The 16981-nt window shown below is 51.0% G+C and overlaps 1 protein-coding gene and 1 long non-coding RNA gene across 5 annotated transcripts in view; one reads left to right on the top strand and one right to left on the bottom strand.

Moving 5' to 3' along the window:
• The window catches only part of LOC103696113 (pleiotropic drug resistance protein TUR2-like), a 10597-nt gene extending 8855 nt beyond the window's left edge, over positions 1-1742 (top strand). For both annotated transcript variants that reach the window (XM_008777645.6, XM_008777644.6), the window contains 5 exons: positions 89-222; positions 298-525; positions 642-813; positions 987-1241; positions 1310-1742. In XM_008777645.6, coding sequence (XP_008775867.4) covers positions 89-222; positions 298-525; positions 642-813; positions 987-1241; positions 1310-1570 — 1050 coding nt within the window. In that variant the 3' untranslated portion in view covers positions 1571-1742. The remainder of the gene's footprint in view (positions 1-88; positions 223-297; positions 526-641; positions 814-986; positions 1242-1309) is intronic.
• LOC120103958 (uncharacterized) overlaps positions 1-16981 on the bottom strand; it is a 22960-nt gene extending 5979 nt beyond the window's left edge. For all 3 annotated transcript variants that reach the window (XR_016398331.1, XR_016398332.1, XR_015973746.2), the window contains exons 1-3: positions 16844-16981; positions 16577-16728; positions 1317-1575 (exon numbers count right to left, since the gene is read on the bottom strand). This is a non-coding gene — a long non-coding RNA (uncharacterized LOC120103958). The remainder of the gene's footprint in view (positions 1-1316; positions 1576-16576; positions 16729-16843) is intronic.

The following is a 16981-nucleotide window of genomic DNA, read 5'->3' as shown; positions in this document are numbered from 1 at the left end:
GAAAAATAGTATAGATCTGCATGAATTTTTCCTTTCCCTTGATGAGATCCCATGTTATAGGTGCTGATAGCAATTGTTTATTTTTAAGGGAATAAGTGGAGTCGCTAAGATAAAAGATGGTTATAACCCAGCAACATGGATGTTGGAAGTCACTTCAATGGCACAAGAAGAAATTCTAGGAGTTAATTTTGTTGAAGTATACAAGAACTCAGATTTATTCAGGTATGTTGACTACTAGCACTTTCACTGCATCTCTGACCTCTTGTATTAAGAAAATTTTTGTGGTGATTCTTGCAGGAGAAACAAAGCTCTGATTCAAGAACTCAGTACACCTCCTCCTGGTTCAAAAGATCTCTACTTCCCCGCACAATATGCACAACCATCCCTCATCCAGTGCATCGCTTGCTTCTGGAAACAGTACAAGTCATATTGGCGCAATCCATCATACAATGCCATACGGTTATTCTTTACAACAGTTATAGCCCTAATGTTTGGGACAATATTCTGGAGACTTGGCTCTAAAACGTATTAATTCTGGATCTTTACTTCAATTTGATGTAACTCTTGTCTTCATGTCAAATTTATGATTTTTTTAATTTGGTAATGACAAAAGCACCTCTACGTGGTCGTAAAATTTGCAGAACCACACAGCAGGATCTGTTCAATGCCACGGGATCAATGTATTGTGCAGTCATGTTTATTGGAATACAGAATTCTCAAACTGTCCAGCCTATTGTGGATGTTGAACGGACAGTATTCTATAGAGAGAAGGCTGCAGGAATGTATTCTGCTTTACCATATGCATTTGCACAGGTAAATGTATAAGATTTCATGCTTCAGGACTGTCATGTTTCAAACAATCAAATGATTTTTCAGGTTATTCTGTACTGGATCCTCATTAACAATTGGGGACCAATATTACCATATTTATGCATTTCTTTCTTTTCTTTCATGAATCACTCCTCACCTTATTCTATTGCATTCAGGTTGCAATTGAAATACCATATACCTTCCTTCAGACAGTGGTATATGGGTTACTTGTGTACAGCATGATAAATTTTGATTGGACAGCTGCCAAGTTCATGTGGTACATATTCTTCATGTTCTTCACATTTCTTTACTTCACATACTATGGGATGATGGCAGTGGCACTGACACCCAATTCAAACATTGCTGCAATAGTATCCACTGCATTTTATGCAATATGGAATCTCTTTGCAGGCTTCGTGATTCCTCGTCCGGTAAGTTTAATTTATCATATATTTTTTATTCAAGGATTCAAGCACTAAATTTCATTTATTGACTACAGAGGATACCTGTATGGTGGAGATGGTACTACTGGGCATGCCCAATTTCTTGGACTCTTTATGGCCTGCTTGCCTCACAGTTCGGAGACATGGGTGATACCACCATGGACACAGGTGAAACCGTGAAGCACTTCGTAAGGAGGTACTTTGGATACGAACATGACTTCTTGGGAGCAGTTGCTGCTGCAGTTATTGCATTTCCTGTGCTCTTTGCGACTGTCTTTTCATTTGGAGTCAAGGTGTTGAATTTCCAACGGAGATGAGATCTCTAGTGAACAGCAGAGCTTATATTTTGTTAGATGCTGGTAAAGCAGTTTTTCTGTTAATGAAGAAGTGTAAGTTTTGGTATTTATGATTTCTGAAAGATCACGGGAGCCATAATGATGTAAAATAATAAAATAATTGCTTGTTAATACAATCACTCGTTTGGTGTGACCTTATGCATTCTCAAAGGTTGATTTTCTCCAATATGACAGACACCAAGGATGAAGTTTCTTTTTATGTGTCACGTCCAATTTTTTTGTACTTATTAATTAAGGATAAATCTTTTTTTGAAAGGCGAAGAAGGAGCGAGTTGCCTCCCTCCGCAACAATTTATTCAAAGCATAGAGAAAATACAGGAAGAAAGATTACAAGTTAGGAATCAGAGCTAATAAGTAGAGAGCTAAGATTGCATGTTATTTTAGGATAAATCATGTTGTTTTGTTTCAATTTGCCTTTGTGTTTGGACAACTCCACGGCAACAGGTACGAGCAAGAAGATTTCATTGATGTGCTCTAACACAACCTATGACCTCCTCCAAAAAACTAGCTGGTAGGTGTCATTTGGATTTCTTGGCCCTGTATAAATATCCAAGATCTACCCAGTGTATAGCCGATGTGGAACTAAATACATACCTGCATGGGTTCTCACATACTTCTTTTTTTAAGCTCCAGCTTCCTTGCCAGGCTAAATATCCAAATCTATTCAAATCCAATCATAAATGCCACAAATCCATTCACAAACACCACATACAACTCATGTGCAATCCAAATAAACCTATGCTACGGTATCTTCTAATCCATATGAGCTATGAGCTGGACCCACTCTAATACCATTTACAACAATCCAAGACCTTATCAAAAAAAACTAGTCGGAACATAGTATGTTATACCAACCTGAATCGGATGGTACGTACCGTACCGTACTATACCATACCAGTTCGATATCGATATTCGATATGGATGGCGTACCGACAATCGGTACGCTATAAAAATTCTATACCATACCATATCGATAATGTGCTAGTGTGGCACCGGCACCAAGATGACGAATCTTGAGTCGGAAAGTATTATTTGGATTTCTTGACCTTATATAAGCGCCCAAGATTTATCCAGTGCATATGGGAGTAAATACGCGCTCGAGCGGGTTCTCACATGGTACCTAGCACTTTTGTACTTAGGGATCAGCTGATGAAACCACTAATCACCACATATCCTCATATCAATCACCAAGTTTCATATATACTCTATTTAACTAGATAATTACCTTATCACTAGTCCCATTGGATTTTCATAACAAAAAGGATGCCATGACCATGTAATTGTTTGTTAATATTATCATGATAATTTCTCTCCTTCAACACTCCTTTCATCATCACCTATGACACACTCTAAAGCTAAGACATTTCACAACGATGTCTTGAGACCAAGGCCCAGAAACTCTTACAATTACTCCCCCTCTAATTGATATATTTTGCCACATGATGCAATTTTATTTCCTAAATGAAGGACTTCAGCCACTTATGTTCTCTCCTACCAATATTCACGGACCTTTTGATTAATTTGAGTAAACATAATCAATCCTACCACTGATAGAGACCTTATCACCAATTTCATCCACTTTCTGTCTACCCTTAACACTGCCACATCCTCATCCGGCTTCCCATTCTAGCAACCTCCTCTTGTCTATTTCAACTAAGTAAGGTCATTGCCTACCACTATTTGACTACCACAGTCCATATTTTGCTATCAAAATTACGACCCGTCACCCATCTCACCTATCAGTAACGATCGACAACTGTAGGCTCAATCAGATCGCCCCAATAGGCACACATGAAAACCTTGTTGATGCCTCATCCTCCATTGGTTAATGCACTGCTCATATAATCTACCATCTTCCCACTCCCACATCTAACATCTCGTCTTGAAGCACTGTAACACAAATAATTGAAAGTGTTTGAACTTTCAAGTGTTGAAATCCGAAAGATACAGAAATGTAACTTCGAGAAGGCCAATAAAATAATGCACGATAATCGTGAGACAGCAAAAATCAAGCAAATTTGATGGTCCAAGCAATGTTACACTTGCCAACTTTCGGCAATAGTGTAAAACACTAACATGAGAGATTATCATAATGTTTTGGTGATGACCGTTGTTGCTGGAAACTGGACCCGGGGGCGACCGGTCCACTGGGAAGGAGGAGCTCCAGCAAGAACTGGCGGGCGGCGATCCGTCAACGGGCGGCATCCTCCGCAAGTGGCCTGCAAAAAGCCGGTGGCCGGGGTTTCCGGCGCCGGCCCTCCGATGGCTAAGTCAGAGGGGGCAAGTGTATTCAAAAGTGGGAGGGAAGAAAAAATATCATCCGGACTTCGGAGTCCAATCCCCTTTTTAGAGGGAGATATAGGATTACCTGTGATACGACGGGGCGAAATTACCGTATGGTTAAGCATTTCGTCGGAATTAATGCACGATCGTATGTATTAATGGCTTGCCGTGTGAGATCAGGTCGGAGCCAGGGAGTTGTCATGACGGATCGGACGTAGCCGAGCTGAGTTGCCGTGAAGAGCTTGAGGTCCGTAGATAACAGGAGTCGCGTGCATTAATTGTTGAGTGAGCTGAGGGTTTGCAGAGACCATGTGCATTAATTGTTGAGTGAGCCGAGGGTCTGCAGGGACCATGCTCATTAATGGTTGAGTAAGCCAGAGGTCTGCAGAGGTCATGCGCGTTAATTGTTAGCGGCGGTGACAGGGTATGGCCTCTGGTTAAGCTACAGAAGGATGTGACCGTGGTGGGTGGGCGGCGAGGTCGGGCTTCCGAGGTCGGCGAACTCCGAGGTTGTGCGCCTGGTCGAGCGTTAGGCCGGGCGTCCAAGGTAGGGTGCTTAGACCGAAGTTGCGTGTCAGGTTGGGCGCCTTCAGTTCGGCCGCCCTCAGGTCAGACACTTAGAGGTCGGACGTTCTCAGGTCGGGCGCCGGCAGCCGGTTTACGGGCCTTGGGGCTGTTTATTTTCCTCCAACACTACCCCCGACTTCCGAGATCGAGCCGTTTGCGAGCTCGGGCGTGGGAAGTAGCTGCCTTAATTGCGCTGGGGGCCAGGGGGTCTTAAATTATTTCGGCATTCCGCGCGCTTCGGGGTTTCTTTAATGAGAGGAGACGGGGCGACGTCCTGTCGTCCTTCGAGGCTGCCTCGTGTGGCGGGCTCGTAATGGAGCTTCGGGATCCGATGGGACGCTGCATGATTCTGCATTCGAAGCGTCTATCCGGGTTAAGTGTGCCGTCTCGGCTTCCGAGGCCGACACGTGGCAAGATCTGGCCAGAGGGCGGGATTTAGTTTCGCTGATCTGGACCGTTGGGGAGGTCTATATAAACTCCTTGCCTTAGCCCTAAGGTCTCGCTTGGCCGCTATTGCTTTTTCTTTCTCACTCGTTTTCTCTCTTCTTCCTTTGTCCGACCGAGTCTCCCCGGCGGTGTGCTAAGGCGATTTCCGGCGGCCGCCTCGTAGGTCTTTTTCCCACGTAGGCTCGGGGGTTCCCTTCTTCTCCTTCTTCTCCCCCTTATTTCTCGTTTTCTTCTTTGCTTTCCTTCGGTTTTTTGTCTTTTCGGTCGTCCCTCTTCTTTTCTGGGATGGGTCGTGGTCCTGGTGAGGTCGGGTCTAACCTGACCGAAGAGGAACTGGACTTGGTCCGTTCCCGGTTCTTTTTTCGGCCTGGGTTTCATCTTGAGCCCGCAGGGTCGGAGGACCGGGTAACAAGGCCCCCTCCGAGCCGGATCGAAGTATACGTCGAGACACTCTGGGCCGGCCTTCGGTTCCCCCTTCACGAGTTCGTGAACGAGCTACTGGTGGAGTACCAGCTCATCCCAGCTCAGCTCGCCCCGAACTCGTGGAGGACCATTATTGGGTTCATATCCCTTTGCCTTGCGCACGGGATACCGACCCTGGTAGGTGTTTTCCGCCGGTGCTTTTTGTTAAAGTCAAACCCGGCGGACGGAGAGTGGCTATACTTCGCCTTTCGAGGCGGTATGTCCCTCTTCCGAGGTGCCCCCTCCTCTATCCATGACTGGAAGGAGAGATTTTTCTTTCTTGCTTCCGTGCTCTCGTGGGGGTTTGACCCGAGATGGGGGACTCCCCGACTGAAGGCTCTCAACCGGCTCACCGATCTTTCGGCAGACGAGCAGAGGGCATTTGATGCCCTACGCGGCCTCGAGGGCGACATCACTGTTACCGACCTCCTGAGTGAGGAGGCTTTGGTGAACGCCGGCCTAAGCTCGGCGCGCCCCGAGGGTAAGAGCGGTTGCATTGCTTCCCTTGTTTTGCTAGTCTTTTCGCTCTTTTTCTTTCCTTAATCATTGATCTTAATACTTAGAAAGATTATTTCCTTTTCAGACGTTTCCAACATGGTGACGAGCAATACCGCGCTCTTCTCCCGCCTTAAGAGAAGGGCGGCCGAAGCTGGCGGGGCTCTTCCAGAGCCCAGGAAGAAGGCCAGGGCGGCCTCGACTTCCGCCCCTGCCGAGGCGAGGGGCTCCGGGGCCGGCCTTTCCAGATCCGTCCGGGTTGAAGCCCCGGTTACCGAGCAGGCGAACTCGGGCTCAAAAAGGGGGGCGGGCCCGGCGTCCCCAGCGTGCCCTGTGCCTATTTCCCAGCGGCCAAATCGGCCAATCGTCCGCCTGCAGCGTTCAGGCCCCCAGCCAAGCGGGGGCGACGGGGTTCCGAGCTCGTCGAGGGCTGGAGGTCGCGTCGAGGGGGAGTCCGATGACTCGGAGTCCCCCATTCGCGAGGGCAGCTCGGCCCTCCACGACAGCGAGGTCACGCGCGCGGTGTTTCGTCGCGCGCTTCTTCCGGCCGATCGGGCCGAGTTCAGGTCCGTCGGCCTCACCGAGTTGGTCGACCAGACCTACTGTAATGCTAACCGGGTAAGTTACTTCTTTCTCTAGTTTTGGTTGTGTGTCACTTCCTTGGCCTTAACTTACCGCTTCTTTCCTTTTCTGCAGCACCTCCACGAGATTGACAACCTGGTATTCATAGCCTTGGAGTGCCAGAATGAATCTCGGCGATTCCAGAGGCAGATGGAGATGTCCGAGAAGGGACTGGCCGATTCTGAGGCAGCGCGGGCGGAGGCTGTCTCGCGGATGAAGGCCGCCGAGGCCGAGCGACAATCGGCGCTCAACCAACTGACTGAAGAAAAGGCTGCGCACACACTGGCGCGGTCCGAGTTGCGCGCCTCTGAGGCGCGTCTTGCCGAGGCCCGTGCCGAAGCCGCGGGCCAAAAGTATGAGGGCGGAGTTCTCCGTCTAAAGATCGAGCAGCTCGAAGCTCGAGAGAAAAGGGCGCTCGAGCGAGCTGAAAAGGCTGTGGAGCTCTTCAAGGAGTCGGAAAAGTTCCACGACATGTTGGAGGAGGAGACCGTGGACGGGTTCCTCCGGGGCTTCGAGAATTTTCGAAGGCAGATGGCTCGGTACTGCCCCCAGCTCGATCTTTCGGGGATCCGTCTGAGGATGGGGATAGGCGCTGAGTCCGAGGACGACGTCCCTGCAATTCTCGCAGCCGAGGAGGAGCTCGCCGAGGCCGAAGCTGATATGGCCGATCAGGCGATGTCGGAGGCTCCTCCCGGGGAGGTTGCCGAGGGCGCTCCCGAGGCTTCTAGCGAGGTACCAGCTGAGGCCGCTGCGGAGGGTTCCAAGCCAGCGCCTGCCGAAGGCTCTCAGGTTATTACCATAGATGACCCTGAGGGTGACACTGGTGCAGCCGCCGCTCCCTAGACTTAGCTTTTCTTTTGTTTTTTCCCTTTGTGAGTGAGATCGGCCTTCAAACTTGTTGTATGGCCGGTCTCTGATTTTGTATTTCAGCCTTCGGGTTTTTATTAATGAAAGAACTTTCTTTATGAATTCATGTCTACTTTTCTCTTCTCTGCTTAACGGATAAGCCTTTATTTTAACCATTCGAGTTGATTCCCTCCTGGCGGATTCCTCTAAGTACTGGAGCTCGGCTAAACTCATGGACTCAGGTTCGGGTTATGTGTGCCAAACCATCAAGCTTAGGTCCGATGAAGAATTTCTAGGCGTCGGGCTCAAATCTTAGGAAGATTCACTAAGTCTTCGAGCTCGAATTCGGAGTTTGCCAGGCCCTCGAGCCTGGCTCCCAAATTTCTAAGGCACCGAGCTCGAGCCTCGGACCCCAAGAGGGGTTTTGCCGGGCTTTCAGATTCATCTTCCGGAGTGTTCGGCCGTAGGTTCGCGGAAAGTTTTGGGATCGGTCTCCGAGGAGACCGTGAATCAAAGTTAAGTTGCTGCTGGGGCCTCCGCGGTAATTGGCCCCGAGCCCAGTCGAGGTACCGACAAGTGGAATGAAAATATATGGTGGGTGCCTTGGCACTCCCGAGCTCGACCAGAGCATCAAAGGTCGAGGTCATCGCTACAAACGAACGTTGGCTTTTCGTGTTTGGGTTTGGCTGGGCCCTCATTCAGAGTGGTTTGTGCGGGCTGAGATGGAGATCATAAATAAGGAGAGCATGCGCGGGGTTGACGGGACCTCGGCCTTGGGTCGATCCAAAAGGGCATCCCGACCTTGGTCGGGGAAAGTCCCGAGGTTGATCGAGATCTCGCCAACGATTCATAAGCAAATGGATATAATGGAGCAGGCGCTAAGTGGGATGTACCGCTTGTGCCTTCGAAGTCGAGCGCCCAATGTTGAAGCAAGCCGCTTGGCTCCTCAGCCAGCTTTCAGAGGCATTTTTTGGCCTGGGGTCCGCTTAGGGAACGCCGGCATGCTGGGAGATGTCGCTACCGTCGGGACTTTGCGTAGATGTCATTCCGCCGTCGTCGTTAGATATCACGGAGAACCGCGAAGGTACTACCCCATCTTCCCGAGGTCGAGAGAGCTCGGGCTCGCTGTCGACCTAATAATGCTTCCCGGGGTCGAGGGAGTTTGGGACTCTACGGTCGACACACGGGGCATCCCGACCTTAGTCGAGGAATTGTGCGCAAGGTCGAGGGGTCCGAGAACGCACTGTCGACCTGCGACGCTTCCCGAGGTCGAGGGAGTTTGGAACTCTACGGTCGACACACGGAGCATCTCGACCTTAATCGAGGGATCATGCGCAAGGTCGAGGGGTCTGGGAACGCACTGTCGACCTGCGACGCTTTCCGAGGTCGAGGAAGTTTGGAACTCTACGGTCGACACACGGGGTATCTCGACCTTAGTCGAGGGATCGTGCGCAAGGTCGAGGGGTCTGGGAACGTACTGTCGACCTGCGACGCTTCCCGAGATCGAGGAAGTTTGGAACTCTACGGTCAACACACGGGGCATCTCGACCTTAGTCGAGGGATCGTGCGCAGGTCGAGGGGTCTGGAAACGCACTGTCGACCTGCGACGCTTTCCGAGGTCGAGGGAGTTTGGGACTTTACGGTCGACACACGGGGCATCTCGACCTCAGTCGAGGTTTTTGAGGGAGACCGGGACCGAGCTCGATATCGACGCGGCGGGGCGTTCCAGGCTCTGCTGGGGCATTCGAGCTTGGTCGGGCATTCGAGCTTAGTCGGGCATCCGAACTTGGTCGGGCATCCTGAGATTCACGGACATCACGTTGTCAGGAAGAGTATGAAATAATTAATGGAGAACCGTAAGCGAATTATCATAAGTGGAGGGTGAGAGTTGTATTCCCATTTGTCGACGACCCCCGAAGAGTCTATTGGTAGTACATCCGAAGATTCTTGGAGTTCCAGCTTTGAGGGATGAAAGTTCCCTCAAGAGATTCCAATTTGTACGCTCCGGGCCGCTGGACTCGCGCGACCCGGTAAGGTCCTTCCTAATTTGGGGCTAGCTTCCCTTGTTCAGTCGACTGAGAGGCTTCAGCTCTTCTGAGGATAAGATCCCCCACTTTGAAAAGCTTGAGCTTGACTTTGGAGTTGTAGTACTAGGCCGTTTTCTGCTGGTATCTCGCCATGCGGACTCGGACGACTTTCCTTGTCTCTTCGACGAGGTCCAAGTTGTTCCTGAGCCGAGAAGAGTTGGAGTCGGCATCGTAATGCTCCACTCTCAGGGACGGGAGACCGACTTCCAGAGGAATAACGGCTTCCGTCCCGTATGCCAGGTTGAAAGGGGTTTCGCCTGTGGGTAGTCGGAACGTAGTCCGGTAGGCCCAGAGAACGTTGTACAAGTCCTCGACCCACTGTCCTTTGGACCGATCGAGCCGACCTTGAGCCTCTGCAAAATGGTGCGATTTGTTACCTCGATTTCTCCATTTGTTTGGGGATGGGCGACCGAGGTGAAGCGGTAGTCGATGCCGAGCTCGAAGCAAAATTCTCTGAAGCGCATGTTGTCAAACTGGCGACCATTATCAGATATAAGGATGCGGAAAAGTCCAAATCTACATATGATCGACTTCCACACAAAGTCCCGCATCTTTTGCTCGGTGATCCGGGCCACCGGTTCAGCTTCGATCCACTTGGTGAAGTAGTCGATGGAGACAACCAGAAATTTTTTCTGTCCGGTTGCCAGAAAAAACGGCCCCAGGATGTCGATTCCCCACTGGGCGAATGGCCAGGGGACACCGATCGAGGTCAGCGAGGCCGAGGGTCGGCGTTGGATATTGGCGTTTCGCTGGCATCGGTCGCATTTTCGAACGAAGTCCGTTGCGTCCTTTTGGAGTGTGGGCCAAAAGTACCCTTGGCGCAAAATTTTATGAGCCAGTGCTCGGCCTTTCAGATGGTTCCCACATATCCCTTCATGGACCTCTCGCATAGCATAGTCCGCCTCTGACGGACGGAGGCATCTGAGGAGAGGAGAGGTGAAGGATTTTCGGTAGAGCTTGCCTTCATATAATATAAATCGGGAGGCTAGACGTCTAACTCGGCGAGCCTCGAGCTCATCATTGGGGAGGACTTCACTTTGAAGATAATTGACAAGCTCGTCCATCCAATTGGCTCGGCGTCGATGTGCATAGTCGGTTCAGGCTCTTCCGTGCTGGGTGTTTGGAGATATTCAAGCGCCGTCGCCTTTGGGAGCTCGCTCATACGGAAGGTCGCCAACTTCGACAGTTCGTCTGCTCTCAGGTTCTCTGACCTGGGAATATGCTGGATGTTGAAGGAGCCTAGGATGGATGTGAGGTCTCGCACTTTTCGGAGATATTTCTGCATCGATGGCTTCTTCGCTTCAAAATCTCCCAGAACCTGGCTCACGACCAGTTGGGAGTCACTGAAGACCTTCAGGTCTTCTGCCTTCAACTCCTTCGCCAACTTGAGCCCGACAATGAGCGCCTCATATTCCGCCTCATTGTTAGAAGCCGGAAACTCAAGGCGTAGGGCCTGCTCTGCCACCACCCCATCTGGGCTTGTAAGGATAAGACCGGCTCCGCTACCCTCCGAGGTTGAGGAGCCGTCCACATATAGCATCCATGGTAGCCCCGGGGTCTCCTTTGTTGGCATGAGTGGGTGCTCGGGGTCGTCCGGCAAAGTGCACTCCACGATGAAATCGGCGAGCGCCTGGGCTTTGATTACCGGCCTTGGACGGTATTCGAGGTCGAACTCCCCGAGCTCGACTGCCCATTTGGCAATCCTTCCGGCACGGTCCGACCTCGGCAAGATTTGCTTTATAGGCTGGTCAGTCAGTACGGCCACAATGTGGGCCTAAAAGTAGGGCCGAAGTCTCCGAGCTGAAGTGATCAAAGCGAAGATTGTTTTCTCCAATTTGGAATATCGGGTCTCAGGGCCTCTGAGAACCCGGCTGGTATAGTAGACAGGCCTCTGGAGCTTGTCCTCTTCCCGGACCAGGACTGAGCTTACTGCGATCGGGGAGACGGCCAAGTACAAATAAAGGACTTCGCCTTGCTGAGGCTTGGTGAGTAGCGGAGGGGAGGCAAGAAGGCACCTAAGCTCTTCAAAGGCTTGCTGGCACTCCTCCGTCCATAGGAAGTTCTTTGGTCGTTTAAGGATCTTGAAGAATGGGAGGCAGCGCTCGGCCGACCTGGAGACAAATCTCCCCAAAGCCGCGACCCGCCCGATAAGCCTCTGCACTTCCTTGACCGTCTTTGGAGGTACCATCTCTTGCAGTGCTCGGATCTTCTCGGGATTAGCTTCGACTCCACGCTGGGTCACTACGAAGCCCAGGAATTTGTCCGAGGTGACTCCGAACGCACATTTTGCAGGATTGAGCTTCATTTGGTACTTCCTGAGCTGGGAGAATGTTTCATTGAGGTCGGCCACGTGGTGCTCTGTGGTTCGGCTTTTCACCAGCATGTCATCCATGTAGACCTCCATATTTCGGCCTATCTGATCTTTGAAGATTCGGCTGACCAGTCTTTAATATGTAGCTCCTGCATTCTTCAGTCCGAACGGCATCACCTTGTAACAATAAGTACCCTTGTCGGTGATGAAAGCCGTCTTCTCCTCATCCTCAAGTGCCATTCGGATCTGATTGTATCCCGAAAAGGCGTCCATGAAGGTCAGCAGCTGATATCCCGAGGTCGAGTCGACAAGCTAGTTGATGCTGGGAAGGAAAAAACTATCCTTTGGGCAGGCCTTGTTCAGGTCGGTGTAGTCTACGCACATACGCCATTTTCTATTGGCTTTCTTCACGAGGACCACGTTGGTGAGCCAGTCCAGATAGGAGACCTCCCGGATGAAGCCGGCCTCGAGGAGTCTGTCTACTTCCTCGGCCGCCGCTTGCTGTCGTTCCGGGGCTGAGCCTCGCTTCTTTTGCCTCACGGATCTGCAGGTTGGTTTCACCTGGAGTCGGTGAACCATGACCTCGGGGTCGATTTCCGGCATGTCGGCGGGCGACCAGGCGAAGACATCCATGTTGGCCTGGAGGAATTTGATCAGGCGCTCCCTTTCGCAGGAGCTCAAGCCGGAGCCAACCTGCACGGTTAGCTCAGGATAATTTTCCTATAAAGGGATTCGGGCAAGAAGCTCACCAGGCTCTACCCGCTTCTTCCAGAGGTCGTTCCGTACGTCTAAGGTTTCAATGGGCAACATGCGATCCATTGCTTGAGTTGGTGCCTCGGCTGGTAGCTCCTGTTGGTTTGACGCCTCGACCGGTGGTTTTGCTTTGCAGGTCGCCATGTAGCACTGCTTGGCCACCGCCTGGTCTCCATGGGCTTCGCCTATCCCGTAATTGGTGGAGAACCGCACGAGCAAGTGATAAGTTGAGACCACAGCCCGGAGGGCGTTCAGTCCCGGCCTTCCCAAAATGGCATTGTAGGCTGAAGGCAGGTGGACTACAAGAAAATCCGTTCTCACGGTGCTTTCTCGAGGGGCGAGCCCAGCTATGACAAGAAAACTGACCTCGCCCTCAACCGGGACTGAGTCCCCGGTAAATCCAACTAGTGGGGCGTTCATCCTCCGAAGCTGATTTTCTGTCAGCCCCATTTTTTGATAGACATTGTAGTACAAAACATTTGCCGAACTCCCATTATCAACCAAGACGCGCTTTACATCGAATTTATTTACAATCATAGAGATGACCACAGCGTCATCGTGAGGGGTCTTAACCCCTTCCAAGTCCTCGTCCGAGAACGAGATGACTTCAGAAGTGCGCAGACGCTTCGATGGAACCCCTTCTTCGGCTGGCTCTTCAGCCGAGCTCCCTCCTCCAATGACATTGATGGTGCCGGCGATGGGCCTGTTGTCATTTGGATTTTCGGACGGCACGGCGTTTTCCACTGGCCTCCTTTCCTCACGTCGGTTCCTCACAAACCGATTGAGCACCCCGCGGCGGATAAGCGCCTCGATCTCGTCTCGGAGCTGAAAACAATCCTCCGTATCGTGGCCGTGGTCCCGGTGGAAGCGGCAGTACTTCCTAGGGTTGCGTGGGATTCCTACATCGCGCATCGGAGGCGGGGGTCGGAAGAAGTCCCGACCCTCGATCTCCATTAGGATCTCGGCCCGGGGCGCGTTGATGGGAGTGTAATTCTCGTACCTCCCCGGGTGCATTCGAGGCCGTGGCGGGGATCTTAGTCGAGGCGGGGACCTTGGTCGAAGCCGTCCCTGCTGCCGAGGCGGGTTCTTCAGCCGAGGCAGGTTCCTATCCCGGCGGGGAGAACGGCTTCTCGGGTGGCCATGCTCCTCACGGCGCTTCCTTTACTTCTTTGAGGCCGGCTCGATCGCGCCCCGCCTAGAGGCAATAGCCTCCTCGGCCTTCACATATTTTCGAGCTCGGACCAGCATTTCGGTGAAGTCGGCGGAAAAGCTCTTCTCGATGGAGAAGAGAAATCTGTAGGAGCGAGCGCCGGTCTTCAGTGCCGACATGGCTATCGACTGGTCGAGCTCACGGACCTCCTAGGTCGCAGCGGTGAAGCGGTCAAGATATTCTCTGAAGGATTCCCCCTCCTTTTGTTTGACGTCCCGGACGGAATCCAATGTCCGCCGCTAACATCGGCTGGCAGCGAAGTTGGTGGCGAACTGCCGGCCGAGCTGCTCGAAAGAAGATACCGAGCTCGGCTTCAGTCCAGAGAACCAAAGCCGAGCGGTTCCCCGAAGGATAGCTGGGAAGGCCTTGCAAAGCACAGCCTCCGAGGACCCTTGCAATGCCATGAGGGCTCGGTAGCTCTCCAAGTGGTCAAGGGGGTCGGCAGTTCCGTTGTAGGGCTCCACTTGGGGCATTTTGAATCTCGGTGGGACCGGCTCACCCTCGATTTGGCGGAAAAAGGGGAACTTGGTGGTGAACTCAAAATCACCCTCGCGCCTTGCCTTCCTGTTATGAAGCGCTTCAATCTGGCGCTCCAGGTTCTCGACCTTCCTGTCGAGCTCCCCAACCTGGGGGATTGTCACGGTAACCTGCTCCGGTTCGTGGCGGTCCGGAGCCGACTCAGCCTCCGAAGGCTGCGGCCTTCTGCCTAGGCTTCTTTCCGGCAGTTCTCTCCGGAGAGACGCTCGTTCTTCATTATTAGCCCTGGAGGAGACATGAAAACTTTGGCCCTGGAGGATCGGTCTATTTGGAGGAAGCACCGGTTGGGCCAGGGCCTGTGGAGGTAGCATGGGTGAGGCTTCCTCACGCCGCAGGCCTTGGACGACGGCGGCCAAAGCCTGGACCTGCTGCGCCAGGATGCTGAACTGTTATGGCTGGACTTGGGGAACCGGATCAGCCGGAGGCGGCGAGTTCTGGACGGAATGTCCAGGGCTTGGTGGAAGACGCCGGAAAACATTGGAGGCTCCTTTACTTCTCAACTTCATGGCCGCGACTCGGGCCCTTCCTCTAGCGCCAACTGTTGCTGAAAACTGGACCCGGGGGCGACCGGTCCGCTAGGAAGGAGGAGCTCCGGCAAGAACTGGCGGGCGGCGATCCATCAACGAGCGGCGTCCTCCGCAAGTGGCCTGCAAAAAGCCGGTGGCCGGGGTTTCCGGCGCCAGCCCTCCGATGGCTAAGTCAGAGGGGGCAAGTGTATTCAAAAGTGGGAGGGGAGAAAAAATATCACCTAGACTTCGGAGTCCAATCCCCCTTTTTATAGGGAGATATAGGATTACCTGTGATATGATGGGGGAAATTACCGTATGGTTGAGCATGTCGTCGGAATTAATGCACGATCGTATGTATTAATGGCTTGCCGTGTGAGATCAGGTCGGAGTCAGGGAGCAGTCATGACGGATCGGACGTAGCCGAGCTGAGTTGCCGTGAAGAGCTCGAGGTCCGTAGATAACAGGAGTCGCGTGCATTAATTGTTGAGTGAGCTGAGGGTTTGCAGAGACCATGTGCATTAATTGTTGAGTGAGCCGAGGGTCTGCACGGACCATGCTCATAAATGGTTGAGTAAGCCAGAGGTCTGCAGAGATCATGCGCGTTAATTGTTAACGGCGGTGACAGGGTATGGCCTCTGGTTAAGCTTCAGAAGGATGTGACTGTGGTGGGTGGGCGGCGAGGTCGGGCTTCCGAGGTCGGCGAACTCCGAGGTCGTGCGCCTGGTCAGGCGTCAGGCCGGGCGTCCGAGGTAGGGTGCTTAGACCGAAGTTGCGTGTCAGGTTGGGCGCCTTCAGTTCGGCCGCCCTCAGGTCAGACACTTAGAGGTCGGACGTTCTCAGGTCGGGCGCCGGCAGCCGGTTTACGGGCCTTGGGGCTGTTTATTTTCCCCCAACAACCGTTATGTTGTCTTGTCAAGGAGTGTCCATGACTCTTGAGGAGCTTAGGGCTCGTTTGGTTCGGAGGAAAGTGTGGTCAACAGGAAAGTAATGAGATGCCTCTTGTTTAGTTAGAATTTTTAAAGAAGAGAGACAAAAAAGTTGTATTTGCATGGAAATATGATTCCCACATTTCATTAAAAAGTCTTTTCCATGAAAAACATGGAAAAGTTACTTTTCTATGAGTCGAAAATCACTCCATTCTTATTTTTTTCCAAAAAGGCCCTTCATTATTAAAAAGACATTAAAGACCTAATTTTTATTAAGAATATAATAGAAATTATACATAACTTTTTCATAAAAGTGGATGGTCAACCAAACATAAACACTCTGAAAATCTGTCACTTTCTCATGATCAACCAAGCATGCCAAAAGTACTTTTTCAGGCATGCTCTTTCTAGAAATCTGCTTCCTAAGAATTATATTCCTTGGAGGAAAAATGTTTTCCGCGAACCAAACGAGCCCTTAGAGTTTTCAGGTGTCTGACATGCCAGAAACTATACGCTTAGAGAGTTTCCTGGCAACCAAAGTGCAGGGACTCACGTAAATCAAAAATCTGAAATCATTCCACCAAGAAAGCAAAATCTTTCCAGGTGCAACTGGGGACTTGAGGGAAGAAGATGGCATCTTGTTTCACAACTCATTATGCCAACTCAATGCTAAAGTCGCTTCAACACATTGAACTCTTGGAGTTATTCGGCAAGACAGGGTCGATAAAACTATGATAATGGACATGAATCAAAATCTATCAAGAAAAGTGCCTCTAAGAGAACGAAATGATGACCCATTAATCAAGAGGGCGAACAGGACGAACTTTTGCAGCGCATTTGGAAGCGTAACATGAAACAGTCAAGAAAAACAAGAAATTAAAGAAGATGGATGAAGGAAGAGAGGATGACCTACCAGTAGATCCCGTCGAGATATCTGGTTTAAAATATCTTGATCTCACCAAGAAACAGCAATGGAGATTGAAATAAAGCAGGTGCCTCCAAGAATTCGAGTAAATAGAATTCAGATACATCGATTACATCGGTCCAGAGACGGCCATCTGAAATCTTCAAAACAAGGAACGAGATCTCAATATCTTTCAAATAAATCAAAAGCAACAATCGCAAGAAAAAGAGAGGAGAGCAATTAAGGCGGCCGATCAAGAAGAGAGTCGAAGCTCACCAAAGAGTTCAAAAGTCTCCAAGATAGAGAGGAGAGGAAAGAAAACACAAATCCTTAGGGTTCCGTCCTTCTCCTAAGCTGTGAAGGAAAAAAACAGAACAAACCCCCCACACGCCAGTTGTGTGACCGTTGCTTTCC

The sequence above is a fragment of the Phoenix dactylifera genome, chromosome 1, assembly GCF_051530095.1.
Source record: "Phoenix dactylifera cultivar Ajwa chromosome 1, Ajwa_hap1_PhDact_Kaust_v1.1, whole genome shotgun sequence".
NCBI classification, from domain to species: Eukaryota; Viridiplantae; Streptophyta; class Magnoliopsida; order Arecales; family Arecaceae; genus Phoenix; species Phoenix dactylifera.
Note: the sequence above shows the minus strand (reverse complement) of the source record. Positions and strands in the feature narration are given on the sequence as shown.